This window comes from Rattus norvegicus, chromosome 4 (assembly GCF_036323735.1).
Source record: "Rattus norvegicus strain BN/NHsdMcwi chromosome 4, GRCr8, whole genome shotgun sequence".
Lineage (NCBI taxonomy): Eukaryota > Metazoa > Chordata > Mammalia > Rodentia > Muridae > Rattus > Rattus norvegicus.
In genome coordinates, this window is record NC_086022.1 from 116,026,218 (window position 1) to 116,044,823 (window position 18,606).

General features: G+C 42.7%; 1 protein-coding gene and 1 long non-coding RNA gene across 9 annotated transcripts in view; both read left to right on the top strand.

Annotated features, from left to right (window-relative positions):
- The first annotated feature begins 689 nt into the window (after nt 1-689).
- Nucleotides 690-3,094, top strand: LOC134486807 (uncharacterized). The gene is made up of 2 exons (XR_010066200.1): nt 690-926; nt 2,356-3,094. It is a non-coding gene; the product is annotated as an uncharacterized LOC134486807 (long non-coding RNA).
- A 10,120-nt stretch (nt 3,095-13,214) lies between these two features.
- Gcfc2 (GC-rich sequence DNA-binding factor 2) overlaps nt 13,215-18,606 on the top strand; it is a 36,899-nt gene continuing 31,507 nt past the window's right edge. For 6 of the 8 annotated variants that reach the window (XR_005503212.2, XR_005503213.2, XR_005503214.2 and 3 more), the window contains exons 1-2: nt 13,217-13,521; nt 15,527-15,655. Coding sequence is in view for 5 of the 8 variants with exons in the window: in XM_006236702.5 (XP_006236764.1) it covers nt 13,281-13,521; nt 15,527-15,655 (370 nt within the window). In the remaining 3 variants the exon portion in view is untranslated. Of the gene's footprint in view, nt 13,522-15,526; nt 15,656-18,606 lie in introns of all 8 variants that reach the window. The other 2 variants (XM_063286052.1, NM_001134554.1) reach the window with 2 other exon arrangements.

An 18,606-nucleotide genomic window follows, 5' to 3' on the forward strand; every position in this document is an offset into this window, starting at 1 on the left:
AAACGAAGTAATAACAAAGTACCCGATGCATTGTTCCTTATCAAATGTTACTTTGTTCTCCATCGGTCACTAAGTCTCCGTCAACAGTCTGAATGCAAAGAGAAAAGCCATGTCAGATAGGTGAACTAAGAACAAAACAATTCTAGGATTTTGCCTAGAAAGTAGGGCTCTCCCCTCCCCAGGAAATGGTTTCTTCTCCCGGGTTGTGTCTGTGATAGTGTGTTTAGCTGATCAGATGTCAGTGGTCAGATGAGCCTCAGAACAAAGAGATTCTGAGACTTTCCTCCACACCACACCATTTCTTTTGGGTCCAGAGAAAAGGGAGCAACATAGAGAAAGGAAGCTCCATAAAATATGAAAGATCTAGGGATAGGAAGAAGTGAGACCCATGGGAGAGTAAGATCATGGGATCTGGGAGCTGATTTCGTGTGGTAGAACAGTAATGTACATACTTTTATATCTACGAGGGTTTTGCTGTGCTCCCAGCACTAAAATTAAGGCCACATGAAATGACAGCTCTTTCAACAAGATGTATATGTATGCGCATGTGTATATGTAATGTATGCATATGTGTATTTGACTTCTCCTTTTAATGTTTACCTAATCACTGAATTTCATTTGTTCAGTCTTGTGAACTACACCTAGATAACATTTTTTCAACTGAACATAAGAAAGAACTTTCTGGCAGATTTATCCCAAACCCATCAATCTATATTGGATACAAAAATCCATAGGCAGCAGGGTGTTGAGATAGAGACTACACCATTAAAACTTGTGTTTTCCACAGTGTCCAGGTGCCCCATTACATAGACTGGCCAAGGCTGCATCTATAATGCCAAAACACAAAAGGCTGCTGCAGGAGGATCACTAGTTTGAAGCCAACATGTGCTACGTAACCAGACTTTTTCAGATTGACAAATCAGAAGGTAAGTGACCTTTATTATTGAATGTTATCATTAAACTGCAGTAAACCTGCTGGTTTTGGTTTTTTTTTTTTAAGATGGAGGAATATTTCGCAAGTGACTATAAACTAATACGTAATAGATGGAAAGACTGATTCAGAGCAGGAAGACAGTGCAGTGGAGGAGTGGAGGTCCCCAGGCCCATTGCCATAGCTGCCAAGGACATCACAGTGTCACCTCTAGGCTGAGAATCTTTGGTCTTTAAGTGAACTTCTTAACTAAGAAGCCTGGGGCTGGGGTTGTGGCTCAGTTGGGAGACTGCCTTTCAACTACAAGGCCTTGGGTTCAATCCTCCGTGCTTTCTAAATCTGTTTTGGTGGTGTTGGCATATAACCCATTACTTTGAAGGTGGAATCAGGGGATAAGGAGTATGGGATCATCTTGGGGTACCTAGAAAGTGTAGCTCAATATGGGTCACGTGAGCCTCTCTTTTGGTATAATATAAAAACAATAAATGTATGCAGAAAAAGACATTTTCATTCCTTAACCATACCTACATTTCCCCTATTTCTGGACTACAACCATGTCACTATTCTGAGCTGCATAGTGACTGTCCCAGATTTAAAGTGAGTTGTAGGGGTTGGGGATTTAGCTCAGTGGTAGAGCGCTTGCCTAGGAAGCGCAAGGCCCTGGGTTCGGTCCCCAGCTCCGGCAAAAAAAAGAACAAAAATAAATAAATAAATAAATAAATAAATAAATAAATAAATAAATAAAGTGAGTTGTAACCTGTACACGTAAATCACTGTGTGTGTGTGTGTGTGTGTGTGTGTGTGTGTGTGTGTGCGCGCGTGATGTATCTCTGTGTGTGTGATGTATCTGTGTGTGTGTGTGTGTGTGTGTGTGTGTGATGTATCTGTGCGTATGTTAGATCTCTGTCCTGGATGTACATATGTGTGCGTGTATAGCACACTGAGAATGTTCCCAGAGGTCAGAAGAGTACCACTAATGGAGCTTATATTCAGACAGGAAAAAAAAAAAAAGCAGGGATCTCACAACCCCCATATGCTGATTTTGTTACATAGCATGTCATTTAATAAGCTAGGACGTGGAGCAGGGGTGAAAAAAAATAAGCTAGGATGTTATTTTCTTCTACAATAAAAGTTAACATTTGTGTTGCATTCTAGAATAGTCAGTCTGCTCAGGAATCACATAAACATGGTTGAAGTGGAAACTTTAAGGGCTCTTTGGAGAGTCAGTTGTGTTGGATGGCGTTTTGCTTGGTCAAACACATGAAGGAAGTGGACACAGGTGAAAGATTAAGGCAGACTTGTGTAAGGCACTGAAGCAGACACAAAACAGAGGATGTTCTGCTAAAGCAAGCATGTGAAAGGACCCGTGATGAAGGATTCTTGGCTAACAACACACATGTATTGGTCCGCCTTACGTTTTGTAGTTGAGCTCCATTTGTTGGGACTCCACGGACTCAGGCTGATTGAATGCGTGTGCTGAGGTGAGACCTGTGCTGAGGCGAGACCTGTGCTGAGGTGAGACCTGTGCTGAGGCGAGGCCTGTGCTGAGGCGAGACCTGTGCTGAGGTGAGACCTGTACTGAGGTGAGACCTGTGCTGAGGTGAGACCTGTGCTGAGGCGAGGCCTGTGCTGAGGCAAGGCACATGGAGGACACATAATGCTTGGAGCATATAAATAGGACTCCACAGAGTGATGGAGACAGAGTCTGGCTTGCTGGTACAGCTAGCTGTGCATTCTTGTGAGTCTTGAGTCTTCCCTGATCCTCACTTTCCTGAGAGAGGCATAGCCAAGAACTTCTCCTGGTGTTCCCGCTGGTCCCTCCTGCTGACTTGAACAGAGTCTAAGGCCTGACTGTCTCTGTTAAGTTGTGTCACCACTGTTGCTAACCCGGCTCTACCAAACTGGACTCCTGGTGTATCCATGAAGTGTTTTCACGTGGATCAAGCTGCTGCTGCCTGCTGACCTGTGAACTGAACTGCCGATTTCCAGACAACACAGATGGGAGGTGCTCCAAAGAACCTTTCTAAAAAGGTCCATCTCCCCCTGTATCCTTTCTTTTCAACTACCTCTGGTGGGTGGTGGGCTACAAGGGAGGGTAAAGCTTCTAAGAACAATCATTAAAAGTAAGGTTTGAAAAAAATTAAAGTGCACATATAAATGAAAGGTCTGACTGCAAGCAGTTCCTGCGGCCGCAGCCTCTTCGTCTCTGAGGTGCCCTGCTTCCTGAGTGCTTGAGGTGCCTTCACACAGACTCAGCTTCTGTGAGATTGGTCAAGCTCAGGCTTCAAGGCTCTAAGTGGCAGTGGTGCCTTGAAGCATTGACTGTCTGATCAGGGAGCATCCTGGGGACAGTAGTTTGGTGCAACTGCAGTGTGGCACCTGCAATATTTATGTGTCAAGCTCTTCTCACCATGGCTCAGTACAATAGGGGGCTGTTTTAGGGGAGATTGTAGAAAAGCACATTCTTCTTGGGTATTTGGGTCATAGCCAATGGTGGCCCTGGTATCCATGAGCTACCTGTTTCAGGAATAGGAAAGAACCTTTCTCAGCTGGCCTCGGTTGGTCTCTCTGTCCTCTGACTTGATCTTTTCTGAGATGAATGGAGAATTTTCACAGTATCAGAAGGCTCGTGGTCATCATGGGGATAGAATATTCAAGGGTTCTGGAGGAACAAATGTCCCATGGCTTCATGATATTTTAGGGCCAAAAGGAAGCAAATTTGTTCTCCTCTGATGTTGCTGAAGCTCAGGAGGTTGAACAATTTGCCCCAAAAGACATAAGCTTGCTGCATATGCTGGCTCACACCTGTGGTCCTGGCACTTGGGAATCTGAGGTAGGGACATTACCATGACTTACAGGCAAGCCAGTGCTACATTATCAGACCCTATCTAAAAGAAAAGGCATCCCAGCTGGTGGTGATTCATCTCCTGAGGGATTGTTGCTTCTCTATCAGCTAGTGCCAAGACATGCTCAGATGCTGTCCTTACCTCGACACAGACAGGAAGAAGTTGGGTGTGATGGCATAGGACTGTAATCCAAACATTCAGGAGTTCAACGTCAGCCTTGGTCACATAGCAAGTTCAAGAACAGCCTGGGCTACTTGATACACCCTACAAACAATTGTCTAGATAGCCAATAATAACAATGAAACTTCATTCTTCATAAAGTTTGTAACAGTAACCGAAGTCTGACTCACATACTCTTGAATGCCCAAGTTTAATGTGGAAAATCCCCAAAGAGCAAAACCTCTTAAGTCTAAGATTCCCAAAGGACCAAAATCCTGACAATCTAATTTTTTTGTATAAAAATTTTAGTTTTTTAAAAGATTTTCATTTTAAAGGAGACTTGTTGAAGAGATATATACAAATATGACAGAATGTATATTTCCTAATTAAAATAGGCATGCATATTATACTTGCCATAATTGTAAGCAAATGACATAGGTTCATAAGTAGGTTAAAAATAAAAATAGAAGGGGTTGGGGATTTGTCTCAGTGGTAAAAGCACTTGCCTAGCAAGCGCAAGGCCCTGGGTTCGATCCCCAGCTCCGAAAAAAAGAATAGAAAAAAATAAATAAAAAATAAAAATAGAGGGGCTCCAGAAACCACCTGGACCTGAAGGGACGGATCAACAGTTCTCTCCACCCAAATCCCATGGGAGGGAGAGCTAAACCTTCAGAGAGGCAGACACGCCTGGGAAACCAGAAGAGACTGCACTCTGCCCACATTTCTGACTCCAGAGGAAAACACCTAACACCACCTGGGACCCTGGTATACGGGGGCTCCCGGAAAAGGCGGCGCAGGCCCTCCTGGTTGCCGCCCTCACGGAGAGCTCAAAAGCAGCACCCTCACGAGCAACTTGAGCCGCCGGACCACAGGTAAAACCAACTTTTCTGCTCCAAGCGACCTGCCTGGTGGACTCAGGACACAGGCCCACAGAAACAGCTGAAGACCGGTAGACAGGAACGACTACATGCCTGAGAGAAGAACACTCTGTTCCCATAACTGGTTGAAGGAAAACAGGAAAACAGGTCTACAGCATTCCTGACACATAGGCCTATAGGACCATCTAGCCACTGTCAGAAATAGCAGAACAAGGTAATACCAGAGACAACCCAATGGTGAGAGGCAAGCGCAGGAACCCAAGCAGCAGTAACAAAGACTACATGGCATCATTGGAGCCCATTTTTCCCACCAAAGCAAACACTGAATATCCACACACACCAGAAAAGCAAGATCTAGATTTAAAATCATATTTGATCATGATGCTGGAGGACTTCAAGAAAGACATGAAAAACTCCCTTAGAGAAACGCAGTAAAACATAAACAAACAAGTAGAAGCCCTTAGAGAGGAAACACAAAAATCCCTGAAAGAATTCCAGGAAAACACAATCAAACAGTTGAAGGAATTAAAAGTGGAAATAGAAGCAATGAAGAAAGAACACATGGAAACAACCCTGGATATAGAAAACCAAAGGAAGAGGCAAGGAGCCATAGATACAAGCATCACCAACAGAATACAAGAGATGGAAGAGAGAATCTCAGGAGTAGAGATTCCATAGAAATCATCGACACAACTGTCAAAGATAATGTTAAACAGAAAAAGCTACTGGTCCAAAACATACAGGAAATCCAGGACTCAATGAGAAGATCAAACCTAAGGATATTAGGTATAGAAGAGAGTGAAGAATCCCAGCTCAAAGGACCAGTAAATATCTTCAACAAAATCATAGAAGAAAATTTCCCTAACCTAAAGAAAGAGATGCCCATAAGCATACAAGAAGACTACAGAACTCCAAATAGATTGGACCAGAAAAGAAACTCCTCCCGTCACATAGTAGTCAAAACAGCAAATGCACAAAATAAAGAAAGAATATTAAAAGCAGTAAGGGAAAAAGGTCAAGTAACATATAAAGGCAGACCTATCAGAATCACACCAGACTTTTCACCAGAGACTATGAAAGCCAGAAGATCCTGGACAGATGTCATACAGACCCTAAGAGAATACAAATGCCAGCCCAGGTTACTGTATCCTGCAAAACTCTCAATTAACATAGATGGAGAAACCAAGATATTCCATGACAAAACCAAATTTACACAATATCTTTCTACAAATCCAGTATAAAGGATAATAAATGGTAAAGCCCAACATAAGGAGGCAAGCTACACCCTAGAAAAAGCAAGAAACTAATCGTCTTGGCAACAAAAGAAAGAGAAGAAAAGCACACAAACATAATCTCACATCCAAATATGAATATAACAGGAAGCAATAATCACTATTCTGCAATACCTCTCAACATCAATGGTCTCAACTCCCCAATAAAAAGACATAGATTAACGAGGACCCTGCATTCTGCTGCCTACAGGAAACACACCTCACAGACAAAGACAGGCATTACCTCAGAGCGAAAGGCTGGAAAACAACTTTCCAAGAAAATGGTTGGAAGAAGCAAGCAGGAGTAGCCATTCTAATATCGAATAAAATCGATTTTCAATTAAAAGTCATAAAAAAGATAAGGAAGGACACTTCATATTCATCAAAGGAAATATCCACCAAGATGAACTCTCAATCCTAAATATCTATGCTCCAAATACAAGGGCACCTACATACGTAAAAGAAACCTTACTAAAGCTCAAAGCACACTTTGCACCTCACACAATAAGAGTAGGAGATTTCAACACCCCACTCTCATCAATGGACAGATCATGGAAACAGAAATTAAACAGAGACATAGACAGACTAAGATCAGTCATGAACCAAATGGACTTAACAGATATTTATAGAACATTCTATCCTAAAACAAAAGGATATACATTCTTCTCAGCACCTCATGGTACTTTCTCCAAAATTGACCATATAATCAGTCATAGAACAGGCCTCAAAAGATACAGAAAGATAGAAATAATCCCATGCGTCCTATCAGACCACCATGGGCTAAAGCTGGTCTTCAATAACAATAAGGGAAGAATGCCCACATATACATGGAAGTTGAACAATGCTCTACTCAACGATAACCTGGTCAAGGATGAAATTAAGAAGGAAATTAAAGACTTTTTAGAATTTAATGAAAATGAAGGTACAACATACCCAAACTTATGGGACACAATGAAAGCTGTGCTAAGAGGAAAACTCATAGCTCTGAGTGCCTGCAGAAAGAAACAGGAGAGAGCATATGTCAGCAGCTTGACAGCACACCTAAAAGCTCTAGAACAAAAAGAAGCAAATATACCCAGGAGGAGTAGAAGGCAGGAAATAATCAAACTCAGAGCTGAAATCAACCAAGTAGAAACAAAAAGGACCATAGAAAGAATCAACAGAACTAAAAGTTGGTTCTTTGAGAAAATCAACAAGATAGATAAACACTTAGCCAGACTAACGAGAGGACACAGAGAGTGTGTACAAATTGACAAAATCAGAAATGAAAAGGGAGACATAACTACAGATTCAGAGGAAATTCAAAAAATCATCAGATCCTACTACAAAAGCCTATATTCAACAAAACTTGAAAATCTTCAGGAAATGGACAATTTCCTAGACAGATACCAGGTACCGAAGTTAAATCAGGAACAGATAAACCATTTAAACAACCCCATAACTCCTAAGGAAATAGAAGCAGTCATTAAAGGTCTCCCAACCAAAAAGAGCCCAGGTCCAGACAGGTTTAGTGCAGAATTCTATCAGACCTTCATAGAAGACCTCATACCAATATTATCCAAACTATTACACAAAATTGAAACAGATTGAGCACTACCGTCCTTCTATGAAGCCACAATTACTCTTATACCTAAACCACACAAAGACCCAACAAAGAAAGAGAACTTCAGACCAATTTCCTTTATGAATATCGACGCAAAAATACTCAATAAAATTCTGGCAAACCGAATCCAAGAGCACATCAAAACAATCATCCACCATGATCAAGTAGGCTTCATCCCAGGCATGCAGGGATGGTTTAATATATGGAAAACCATCAACGTGATCCATTATATAAACAAACTGAAAGAACAAAACCACATGATCTCATTAGATGCTGAGAAAGCATTTGACAAAGTTCAACACCCATTCATGATAAAAGTCCTGGAAAGAATAGAAATTCAAGGCCCATACCTAAACATAGTAAAAGCCATATACAGCAAACCAGTCGCTAACATTAAATTAAATGGGGAGAAACTTGAAACAATCCCACTAAAATCAGGGACTAGACAAGGTTGCCCACTCTCCCCCTACTTATTCAATATAGTTTTTGAAGTTCTAGCCAGAGCAAACAGACAACAAAAGGAGATCAAGGGGATACAGATCGGAAAAGAAGAAGTCAAAATATCACTATTTTCAGATGATATGATAGTATATTTAAGTGATCCCAAAAGTTCCACCAGAGAACTACAAAAGCTGATAAACAACTTCAGCAAAGTGGCTGGGTATAAAATTAACTCAAATAAATCAGTAGCCTTCCTCTACACAAAAGAGAAACAAGCTGAGAAAGAAATTAGGGAAACGACACCCTTCATAATAGTCCCAAATAATATAAAATACCTTGGAGTGACTTTAACCAAGCAAGTAAAAGATCTGTACAATAAGAACTTCAAGCCTCTAAAGAAAGGAATTGAAGAAGACCTCAGAAGATAGAAAGATCTCCCATGCTCATGGATTGGCAGGATTAATATAGTAAAAATGACCATTTTACCAAAAGCGATCTACAGATTCAAGGCAATCCCCATCAAAATACCAATCCAATTCTTCAAACAATTTGCAAATTCATCTGGAATAACAAAAAAACCCAGGATAGCTAAAACTATACTCAACAATAAAAGGACTTCAGGGGGAATCACTATCCCTGAACTCAAGCAGTATTACAGAGCAATAATGATAAAAACTGCATGGTATTGGTACAGAGACAGACAGATAGACCAGTGGAATAGAATTGAAGACCCAGAAATGAACCCACACACTTATGGTCACTTGGTTTTTGACAAAGGAGCCAAAACCATCCAATGGAAAAAAGATAGCATTTTCAGCAAATGGTGCTGGTTTAACTGGAGGTCAACATGTAGAAGAATGCAAATCGATCCATGCTTATCACCCTGTACAAAGCTTAAGTCCAAGTGGATCAAGGACCTCCACATCAAACCAGATACACTCAAACTAATAGAAGAAAAAGTGGGGAAGCATTGAAAGGTCCCATGCAGAGAGATCCTTACTCAAGTCTTGGGAAATCACGGACCCCAGACACAGAGAGACCATTTTGGATGTAATAAGCAAAGGCGAGGTTTATTACGGAGACCTATTACAGAGATCTCCAGGCCGACACATATCCCACGCAGGAGACAGAGGTGTTGACCCCGAGAGGCTGGGAGAAAGAGCATTTAAAGGCAGAGGCTGTGAGCCCAGGGGATGGGGGATGTCAAAGGGGAAGGCACCACAAGTTACAGGATTGTTTTATGGCTCCAGGAGATAAGGGGACGCCAGAAGGTTTTATGGCCCCCTGGTTCCTGGAACAGAGCTACTAAATCAGGAGAAGGGTAGGGTCTTAGGTCCTCATTATTTTTAAAAGTTTGTCAAAATTGATGAAGCATCTGTATTTGAAACACCTCTGGTTAGGCTTGGGCAGCCGGTTTCCAGGAGTGCTCTCTGTAGGATGCAATGGCTGGAAAGCACAAGTAGGGGCTTAAATAAACATCACAGGGGCAGAACAAAGAACAGTTACTCACACCGGGTGAGAAGCAAAGTAGTTCTCTTGTATTTCTTTTCTTTATCTTTATGGCCTGCTACTCCTGAGTTTGTGGCTTTTGGGGCTTACTCTTTTAATTTTATATTTTTAAACCTTAAATTCGTATAATTTTCTTTTCAGCATCTCGAACACATGGGCACTGGAGAAAATTTCCTGAACAAAACACCAATGGCTTATGCTCTAAGATCAAGAATCGACAAATGGGATCTCATAAAACTGCAAAGCTTCTGTAAGGCAAAGGACACTGTGGTTAGGACAAAACGGCAACCAACAGATTGGGAAAAGATCTTTCCCAATCCTACAACAGATAGAGGCCTTATATCCAAAATATACAAAGAACTCAAGAAGTTAGACCGCAGGGAGACAAATAACCCTATTAAAAAATGGAGTTCAGAGCTAAACAAAGAATTCACAGCTAAGGAATGCAGAATGGCTGAGAAACACCTAAAGAAATGTTCAACATCTTTAGTCATAAGGGAAATGCAAATCAAAACAACCCTGAGATTCCACCTCACACCAGTGAGAATGGCTAAGACCAAACACTCAGGTGACAGCAAATGCTGGCAAGGATGTGGAGAAAGAGGAACACTCCTCCATTGTTGGTGGGATTGCAGACTGATAAAACCATTCTGGAAATCAGTCTGGAGGTTCCTCAGAAAATTGGACATTGAACTACCTGAGGACCCAGCTATACCTCTCTTGGGCATATTCTCAAAAGATGCCCCAACATATAACAAAGACATGTACTCCACTATGTTCATAGCAGCCTTATTTATAATAGCCAGAAGCTGGAAAGAACCCAGATGCCCTTCAACAGAGGAATGGATACAGAAAATGTGGTACATCTACACAATGGAATATTACTCAGCTATCAAAAACAATGACTTTATGAAATTCATAGGCAAATGGATGGAACTGGAAAATATCATCCTGAGTGAGGTAACCCAATCACAGAAAAACACACATGGTATGCACTCATTGATAAGTGGCTATTAGCCCAAATGCTTGAATTGCCTTAGATGCACAGAACACATGAAACTCAAGAGGGATGACCAAAGTGTGAATGCTTCACTCCTTCTTTAAAAGGGAAACAAGAATACCCTTGGCAGGGAATAGGGAGGCAAAGTTTAAAACAGAGGCAGAAGGAACACCCATTCAGAGCCTGACCCACATGTGGCCCATACATATACAGCCACTCAATTAGATAAGATGGATGAAGCAAAGAAGTGCAGGCCGACAGGAACCAGATGTAGATCTCTCCTGAGAGACACAGCCAGAATACAGCAAATACAGAGGCGAATGCCAGCAGCAAACCACTGAACTGAGAACGGGACCCCCGTTGAAGGATTCAGAGAAAGGACTGGAAGAGCTTGAAGGGTCTCGAGACCCCATATGAACAACAATGCCAACCAACCAGAGCTTCCAGGGAATAAGCCACTACCCAAAGACTATACATGGACTGACCCTGGGCTCCAGCTGCATAGGTAGCAATGAATATCCTAGTAAGATCACCAGTGGAAAGGGAAGCCCTTGGTCCTGCCAATACTGAACCCCCAGTGAACGTGATTGTTGGGGGGAGGGTGGTAATGGGGGTAATGGAGAGGGGAACACCCATATAGAGAGGGAAGGGGAGGGGTTAGGGGGATGTTGGCCCCGAAACCAGGAAAGGGAATGACAATCGAAATGTAAATAAGAAATACTGAAGTTAATAAAGATAAAAAAATAGAATTAAATAATTAAATAAATAAATAAGGTTGGTAAGATAGCTTGGCTCATAGGGGTATTTGTTTGGGAGCCTGATGACCAGCTTATACAGTGAAAGGAAAGAGTTGATATCATCTTTCCTTAGCCATACCTGATCTCTCTCTCTCTCTCTCTCTCTCTCTCTCTCTCTCTCTCTCTCTCTCTCTCTCTCTCTGACACACACACAGAAATAAATGTAAAAAATGAAACTAAATAGGGTGAAAAGAAAACTATAAATACATGTCATTATTCATTATTATCTTGGTTATTTTTCTCAAGACACCTTATAAAGAACCTGGCAGAAGCATCTTAAGTGAGGAGGGTTTACTTGACTCATAGTTCTGAGGGTACCCTACCCCCATCATGACAGGATAGGCAAGGCCAATGCCTCGGTCAGCAGTGGCAGAGACATTGTCAATCAGTAACTCCACATCTTGACCAATCAGGAAGGCTGAGAGCTCTGGCCGGAGGGAGATGTATACATCACCTGCAAGGCCTGCCTCCAGAAAGCCACCTTTGCTAACTGACCCATAGTCCCAACGGTTTCACATCTGTCCCACAGTGCCACAACCTAGGGACCACGTTTTCAACGACATGAGGCCATGGAGAATGCTTCTGATTCTGGCCCCAACAACAGTGTTTGGTGTCTGAATGCACCCAACTTTACGAATGGAGTCATATGAAATATTTTGATGGCAACCGAAGTCTTCTGGAAAACCAACCAAGAAATAAGCAAACAATAAAAGAATAGTAAGCTGGAGTCGGGGGTATGCTGCAGGTGTCCTGGAGCCCACAGGTTGCAGGCATGGAATCTGCTGCTTAAGAAAGCAATGCAAACTCTTATCACAGCTCAGAGAGACCAAGGTTTAACTCTCTAGATTGCATGGGACCCATCCAGATGTCAGTGTGAAAACACAGTTCTTACCCCAAAGGGAATAAGATTTTGGAGTCAAATATGTGGCCATGGGCCAAAAACAGATTTTTGCCTTTGCGAATTCCATGGTTAACATAGGCAGTCTTATATAGTTTTTATACTAACAAAGAAGAGAAGGGGGGGAGGGGAGGGGAGGAGAAGGGGAGGGGGAGGAGGAGAAGAATGAGGAGGAGGAGAATGAGGAGGAGAAAAGGAGGAAGAAGAAAAGAAATTCATAAGCCAAAGAACTTTTAAATACATTGGTGGAAACATTAAATGGACAGAGTGCAGTGGAGAAATCTCAGCCATAGGCCTCAGTTGCTATCTGAAAGCATCCTTGACCCTTGGATTAGTGGAACTAAGCTTAGGGCCTATAGCATCCCGCCCTCTCCATCACTCTAATCAGCCTTTGCAGACAGGTCTTTCCAGGATTTCTCGTTCACACACACAATGTGAGCAGATCCTCCTTACTCAGTCAACTGGAACCCGCGCTTGTTTCTGGAAATCTCTCTGGATGTACTCAAATACAGCTCTGTCGGGCTTGTAAACTGTTCATCTAATGTGTTGAAACAACGGAAAGTCCATTTATCCTGTCCCCAGAACTCAGCTCTCAACTCTTCCCATTAGATTCTCTTTAAGTCCTGTGCCCTAAGACAATGATGCGATTTTGCTTATTCCTGCCCTTAACAATTATGCTTAATTTCATTGTTTATCCCTCCACTTCTGTCTGTTCTGGGTGAGATGTGCAGGTACTCTCCCAGACCTCGAACATAAGAAACTGCGAGTGTTTGGCCAGTAATTAAGTCCCACTAAGAAGGCAGGCAGCCCATCCAATCCTGACCCTGAGTACAGAACCCTGCAGCACCTGGCGGAAATCTCCCAGGCACGCATGCGCAGCTCGAGGCGGGCGATTGCGCACGCGCCGAACACCAAGCCTTAGGAGACACGCCAATCCTGCTTGGAACATGGCACTCAGGCCTCAGAGGACTTTCAGGCGGCGCCAGGTCGATTCCAGCGATAGCGATAGCGACGGCACGAAGGAGCAGAGTGCTGAGGAGCCAGCGGAGTCAGGCAGGCCGTCTGCAGGCGGCCGAACAGAGGGAGCGGAGCGGCCGCGCGGGGCCCGCAGCGCCCGGGGCCGAGGTCGTGTCTGGGCGAGTTCCCGGCGCAGCCCGGGAGCTGCTTCCCGAGGGGACGGAGGCGCAGGTGACCGAGGGGTGGGAAGGGCTCAGTTCCTCAGGTCTCCAGCTCTAAAGGTCTCTGTGGCCGTGCGCACCCGCATTTCGCAGTACCGGGATTGCCAGAAGCCTCCTGTAGGTCTTGGTGGCATTTCGCAGTTTGCATTCCCAGAGGAGTCTTGAACGACTCCTGATGCTGTTAAATGTGCATGAAAGTCATTTGTGCCTTTGGGAGCTTGCCTAACAGTTTTCTAAGAACACCTGACAGTTAATAAAAGAATAAGGAGTAGGGTTTAGAACATTGTCATTTTTAAAACCTGCAGCAACAACGAAAAGTAGTTTAAAAACTGTAAAACGAGATGCTGTGGCTGAGATTGGTGACACTAAGGGTTGTTCCATTCATGTGATCAAATACAAAGTCACTTGAGGGCTGGAGAGTCCGGTCAGCAGTTAAGAGCACTGGCTGCTCCTTTAGAGGACCGGAGTTTGGTGTCTAGCACCAACATGGAGGCTCACAACGGTGTGTAACTCCGGGAGATTGAAGTCTTCCTCTGTCAGGCACCAGACACACACATAGTGTACATACGTACATACTTATAGGCAGAACACTTCTAGTCCATTAGTCTTGAAATCCTGGCTTTTCTCTCTACTCTTGTTAGCCCCATTATAGAATATTAGTGATTTCTCATATATACATACTTGTAAATGAAAATCGGATATACTTAATGGTGTACAAGATGCTTTGAAATATGTGTATACTTTGGGTTGTTTACATGGATCAAATTTATTTGTTTTCATGGTGGGAATTCTTAAAATTCTCCAGCCATTCTCAAGTAGAACATAGAGCACACTGGTACTAACTATGGTCACTGGGTTGTACAATAGATACCCTGAACTTATTCTTGTAAAATTTTGTAACCTTTACCAACGTACTCCCATAGCAGCTAATATTAACCACCATTCTACTCTGTCTCTATGATTTCCTTCAAATTGTTTAGATTCTACACATTGATGAGAGCTTAACATATTTGTCTTTCTGTGCCTAGAACTTAAAATAATGTCTTCAAGATTTGAGGTCTTAGTGATTTCTTAGTCACTATCAGGGACCCTGTTCATCTTCAGTTTGAATGATCTTTTGTATTTGTAACAAAGTATACCAGTGTTCACCTTGATAAATAAGTATCTTCTCTTCCCTTCTAGAGCAGTGGATCTCAAATTTCTTTTGCCTTTGAACTCTCTTTGTAACTTAAAATTAGAGGTCCCAAATAACCCATGTTTCCATAGATTATTTCTATTTTGTTACCACTATCCTTAAGAAGATATGTACTCTGTTCAAATTTTTAAAAATTAATAATCTGTATTGCTTCATCAACAAATGTGATGAAACTGGCATTTTTCCTTTTCTTGGTGTGTGGTGAAGAACACAAAGACTGGCTACCAGCTGGTGTTGCTCCTTTGTGCTGAGGCGAGAGCTTTTACCCACCACACTTGTGCCTTATTGCAGTATTAACACAGAGAAAAGAACAAATAATGTGTGTATTACGATCAAAGTAGTTTTGGTTTGCACACACCTCCTGCCAAGACCTTGGAGTCTGCCTAGGGTAGCCAGAGACCCTGCATTGAGAATCACTGCTTTGGCTGGAGGCAGAGGTTGTCACTGACAGCAATAGTTAAGATGTGAGCTGTGGCTTTACTCTTTCCATATTGTATTATTGTGTATGTGTGTGTCCATGTGTTGAGTACAATGACCACTGAGGCCAGACGTGTCAGATCCCCTGGAACTGGAATTACAGGGAGTTGTTAATTGCCAACATAGGTGCTGGGATCCAGATTAGTGTCTTCTGCAGGGGCCCTATGTGTTCTTGACCTCTGACCCACCTCTCAGCCTCTCCTTCAAAATGTTTGTTTGCACCAATCTTTTTTTTTTTCACAAAGTCTTGAATTAAGAGGGAATCTTATGGATTATATGTGTTTATTTTGGTTATTGATTCAAATGTTTTGACTCTTCCTTGCTTCTCATGGTGTCCTCTTAGAATGCAGAACAGCCGATCTCTCAACGGATGAAGAGGAAGGAGAACTTCCCTTGCCAGAAAATAAGGATGATGAGAGTCCGTCCTCGGATAGCTCTTGCTCTCTGGAAGAAAAAGAAGTCTCACCCATAGGTTGGTAGTTGTTATAATTTTGTGAAACTAACTTAACTTAACCTTTTCTTTGAGACAGGGTCTCACTTGGTGCCCCAGGCAGCTCTGATTTCACTCTGTGGTCTAAACTGGCCTCAAACTCACCATCTGCCTCCTGAGCCTGTGTGTACCACATGAACAGCTCTAGTATTGGCACATCAGACACCTGTAATTTTTATTGTTGATAAAACAGTAAAAAGTTGGCAACAAATAGGTCATTATTTATTGCACGGTATGACGGAGATCAGACAGCTTATACATACCCCAGATGAGCCTAAAATCAGGGCGTCTACTCCACGCTGTGTTCTTGACTACCATGCTTGCTGCTCCACCTCATAACCAGAAGCCGGTCAGAGTTGATCTTGAGAATGTTGCTGATACCAGATGTAGCACGTCTCAAACCTCAAGGAGGACAGTATAACAATGTAGGAGACTCATAATGGCTTGAAGTGGCTTTTTTTAAAGAAAGATTGCTTAGTCAGTTGTTAGCTTAGCACGTAACCACCTCTGGGCCAAATCTAGCCAGTGCTCATCAAAACTCTTTAAGATAATAATTACCTAAGTCTGCTTAGGCAGACTTTTAAATGTAAATCAGGTGTTCATAACTTGTTTCCTGCTATATAGAGCCTTCTGTTTTCAGACACCTAAGACCCCTTTGAGAAAAATGGTTCATTTTCCAGCACCCACGTTGGGCTGCCTCCAACCATTTATAACTCTAGCTCCAGGGAGTCTGGTGCCTCCGGCCTCCCCAAGCACCAGGCCTCACGTGCACAAATGCACATGCCTAATTAAAAATGATAAAATAAATCTTTTCAAAAGTTGAGTTTGGTTAGCAAATACAGTTTGGTGTAGATTCTGGGTGCAGCCCTGTCCAGTAGAATCTTTTGTTATGGTAAAAAAAAATGTCTGTATCTTCACCACCAGTATAGTAGCCACTGGCCACATGTAGCTGTTGAGCTCTTAAGATGTGGATGCTTTAACTAAGAAACTGAATTTGTAATCTAATTAAGTCGATATAGTCAGACATGACTAGTGGCTACCGTACTCAGCAGTGCTTCTGTGGATGGACGGTATGAGGGACTGGTTCTGAAGGGCTGGTTGCACTGCTCTCCTGAGGAGAAGCCAGTCCGGGACAATGTGTGGCAGAATTTCTAATAATCACAGAGAGTTGAGTTGAAGTGTGCGTGGTAAATGAGCAATAAATTCACTTCAGACTGCAGGACAGTTCCACAGTAAAGAATTGTCATTCCTCCACATACACCATCTAGGCAACAGATGTGCTATTTAAAGAAGATGGCAGGGCTGGGTATGATGGCACATGCCTGTCTTCCAAGCACAAAGCCTCGTGTGTATAAAGAATATATTTGTCCTGTGTCTGGATGATAGTCTGTGAGAATTAACTGGTGATAGACTGTCTGCTTTGAGATGTTCCCTGTGGCAGATTCTTCTTACAAAAGAGATGGTGGTTGATCTCAGCTTATTAGATGATTGCCTGTCTGCTAGGTGATACATATACTAATGTCAGTTATCAAAAAAAGCATGGAGGTGTCTGTATCCACTCAGCCCATGTCTGTCTGACTCTGCTGTGTGGGAACTGTAGAGACGTGAGAGAACAGGATGGGAAGCACAGTCTTCCCTGAACTTTCACATGTAACTTGGGAGAGATCTCCCCTATAAGCTCCATGCTTGTGACTAAGAGTCTGAACCACCAAGTCGTGCAGGTGAGGTCACGTCCAATTCCTGTGCTTCTTTCTAGTGCACTCGTGTGCACTAGACTAATGCAACCTCATAACCCCACCCCATATTGCAGTCCCCGTGGAGGCTCTGCAAACAAGCCATGCTCAGCTCCAATACCAAGCTTTCCAGGTGTGTCTAGTCTGTCCTGGGCTTTCGATTTTCAAATGTTGGTTCCTGTGATGGATTTGGAGCTTTAAGCTTTAGACAGTAATAACTATACCTACTATCAGGGACATGTTGGCTTACCTTTCTTTACCTCACAACAGAACCACTACCCCGGGTTAGGGAAGGTCCAGAGCTCTGCCTGGTCCCTACTCAAACTTTGTCAGCAACATATTTCTTTTCCAGTGTTCATTTAATTAAAGAATCAAGCAAATGATTTGATTTGTACATCGTTCATTCTTTTGTATCATTGTTTCCAAGGCATAGCCAGCCTGAAAGTCATTGTCATGCCCAGACTGTCCTTAAACTCTCAGCATTCTTCTCTCTCCTCAGCTACCTAATGCTAGGATTGCAGGCATGTGGCCCATTCCACACATATTTTATGATCACATTATCTATTAAATCCTATAAGGGAACATAGGTACACCTGTCCTTTTACTCCCTGATAATATCTAACTAAATACTGGTCCAGTTGGATGTGGTGACACTTATATATAATTCCAGAAAATCACAAGCTCTAGGCCAACTTGACCTACATGAGACCCTATCTCAAAAGAAGAACAAACAATTGGGCTAGTGAGATGGCTTCTTGCGGGTAAAATGCTTGGCATTCAGCCTAGGGATCTGAGTTTGATCCCTGGGACCCACGTGATTGAAGGAAAGAACTGATTCCTAAAAAGCTATCCTGACATCTACATTTATACCACAGAGCTTGCCTTGCCCTGCCTCTAACCAAATAAACAAATTAATTAGACGGAAAGGAAGTAATTTGATAGCATGATTGAATTTTTTAAAAAGACTTCATTTTTATTTGCCTGTGTATGAGTACACATGGCAGGTGCCCACAGAGTTCAGCAGAGAGTGTCAGTACTATGGAGCTGGGGTTACAGTGGTGGTCAGCTGCCCAAGTGAGTGCTGGGAACCAAGCTGGTTCTTGGGAAAATCATCAAGCACTCATTGCCTCCTTGCTTGTTTGTTTCCCCTTCTCTCTCCCCCTCTCTGCCCCTCTCCCTCTTCTTCCCCCTCTGTCTCTC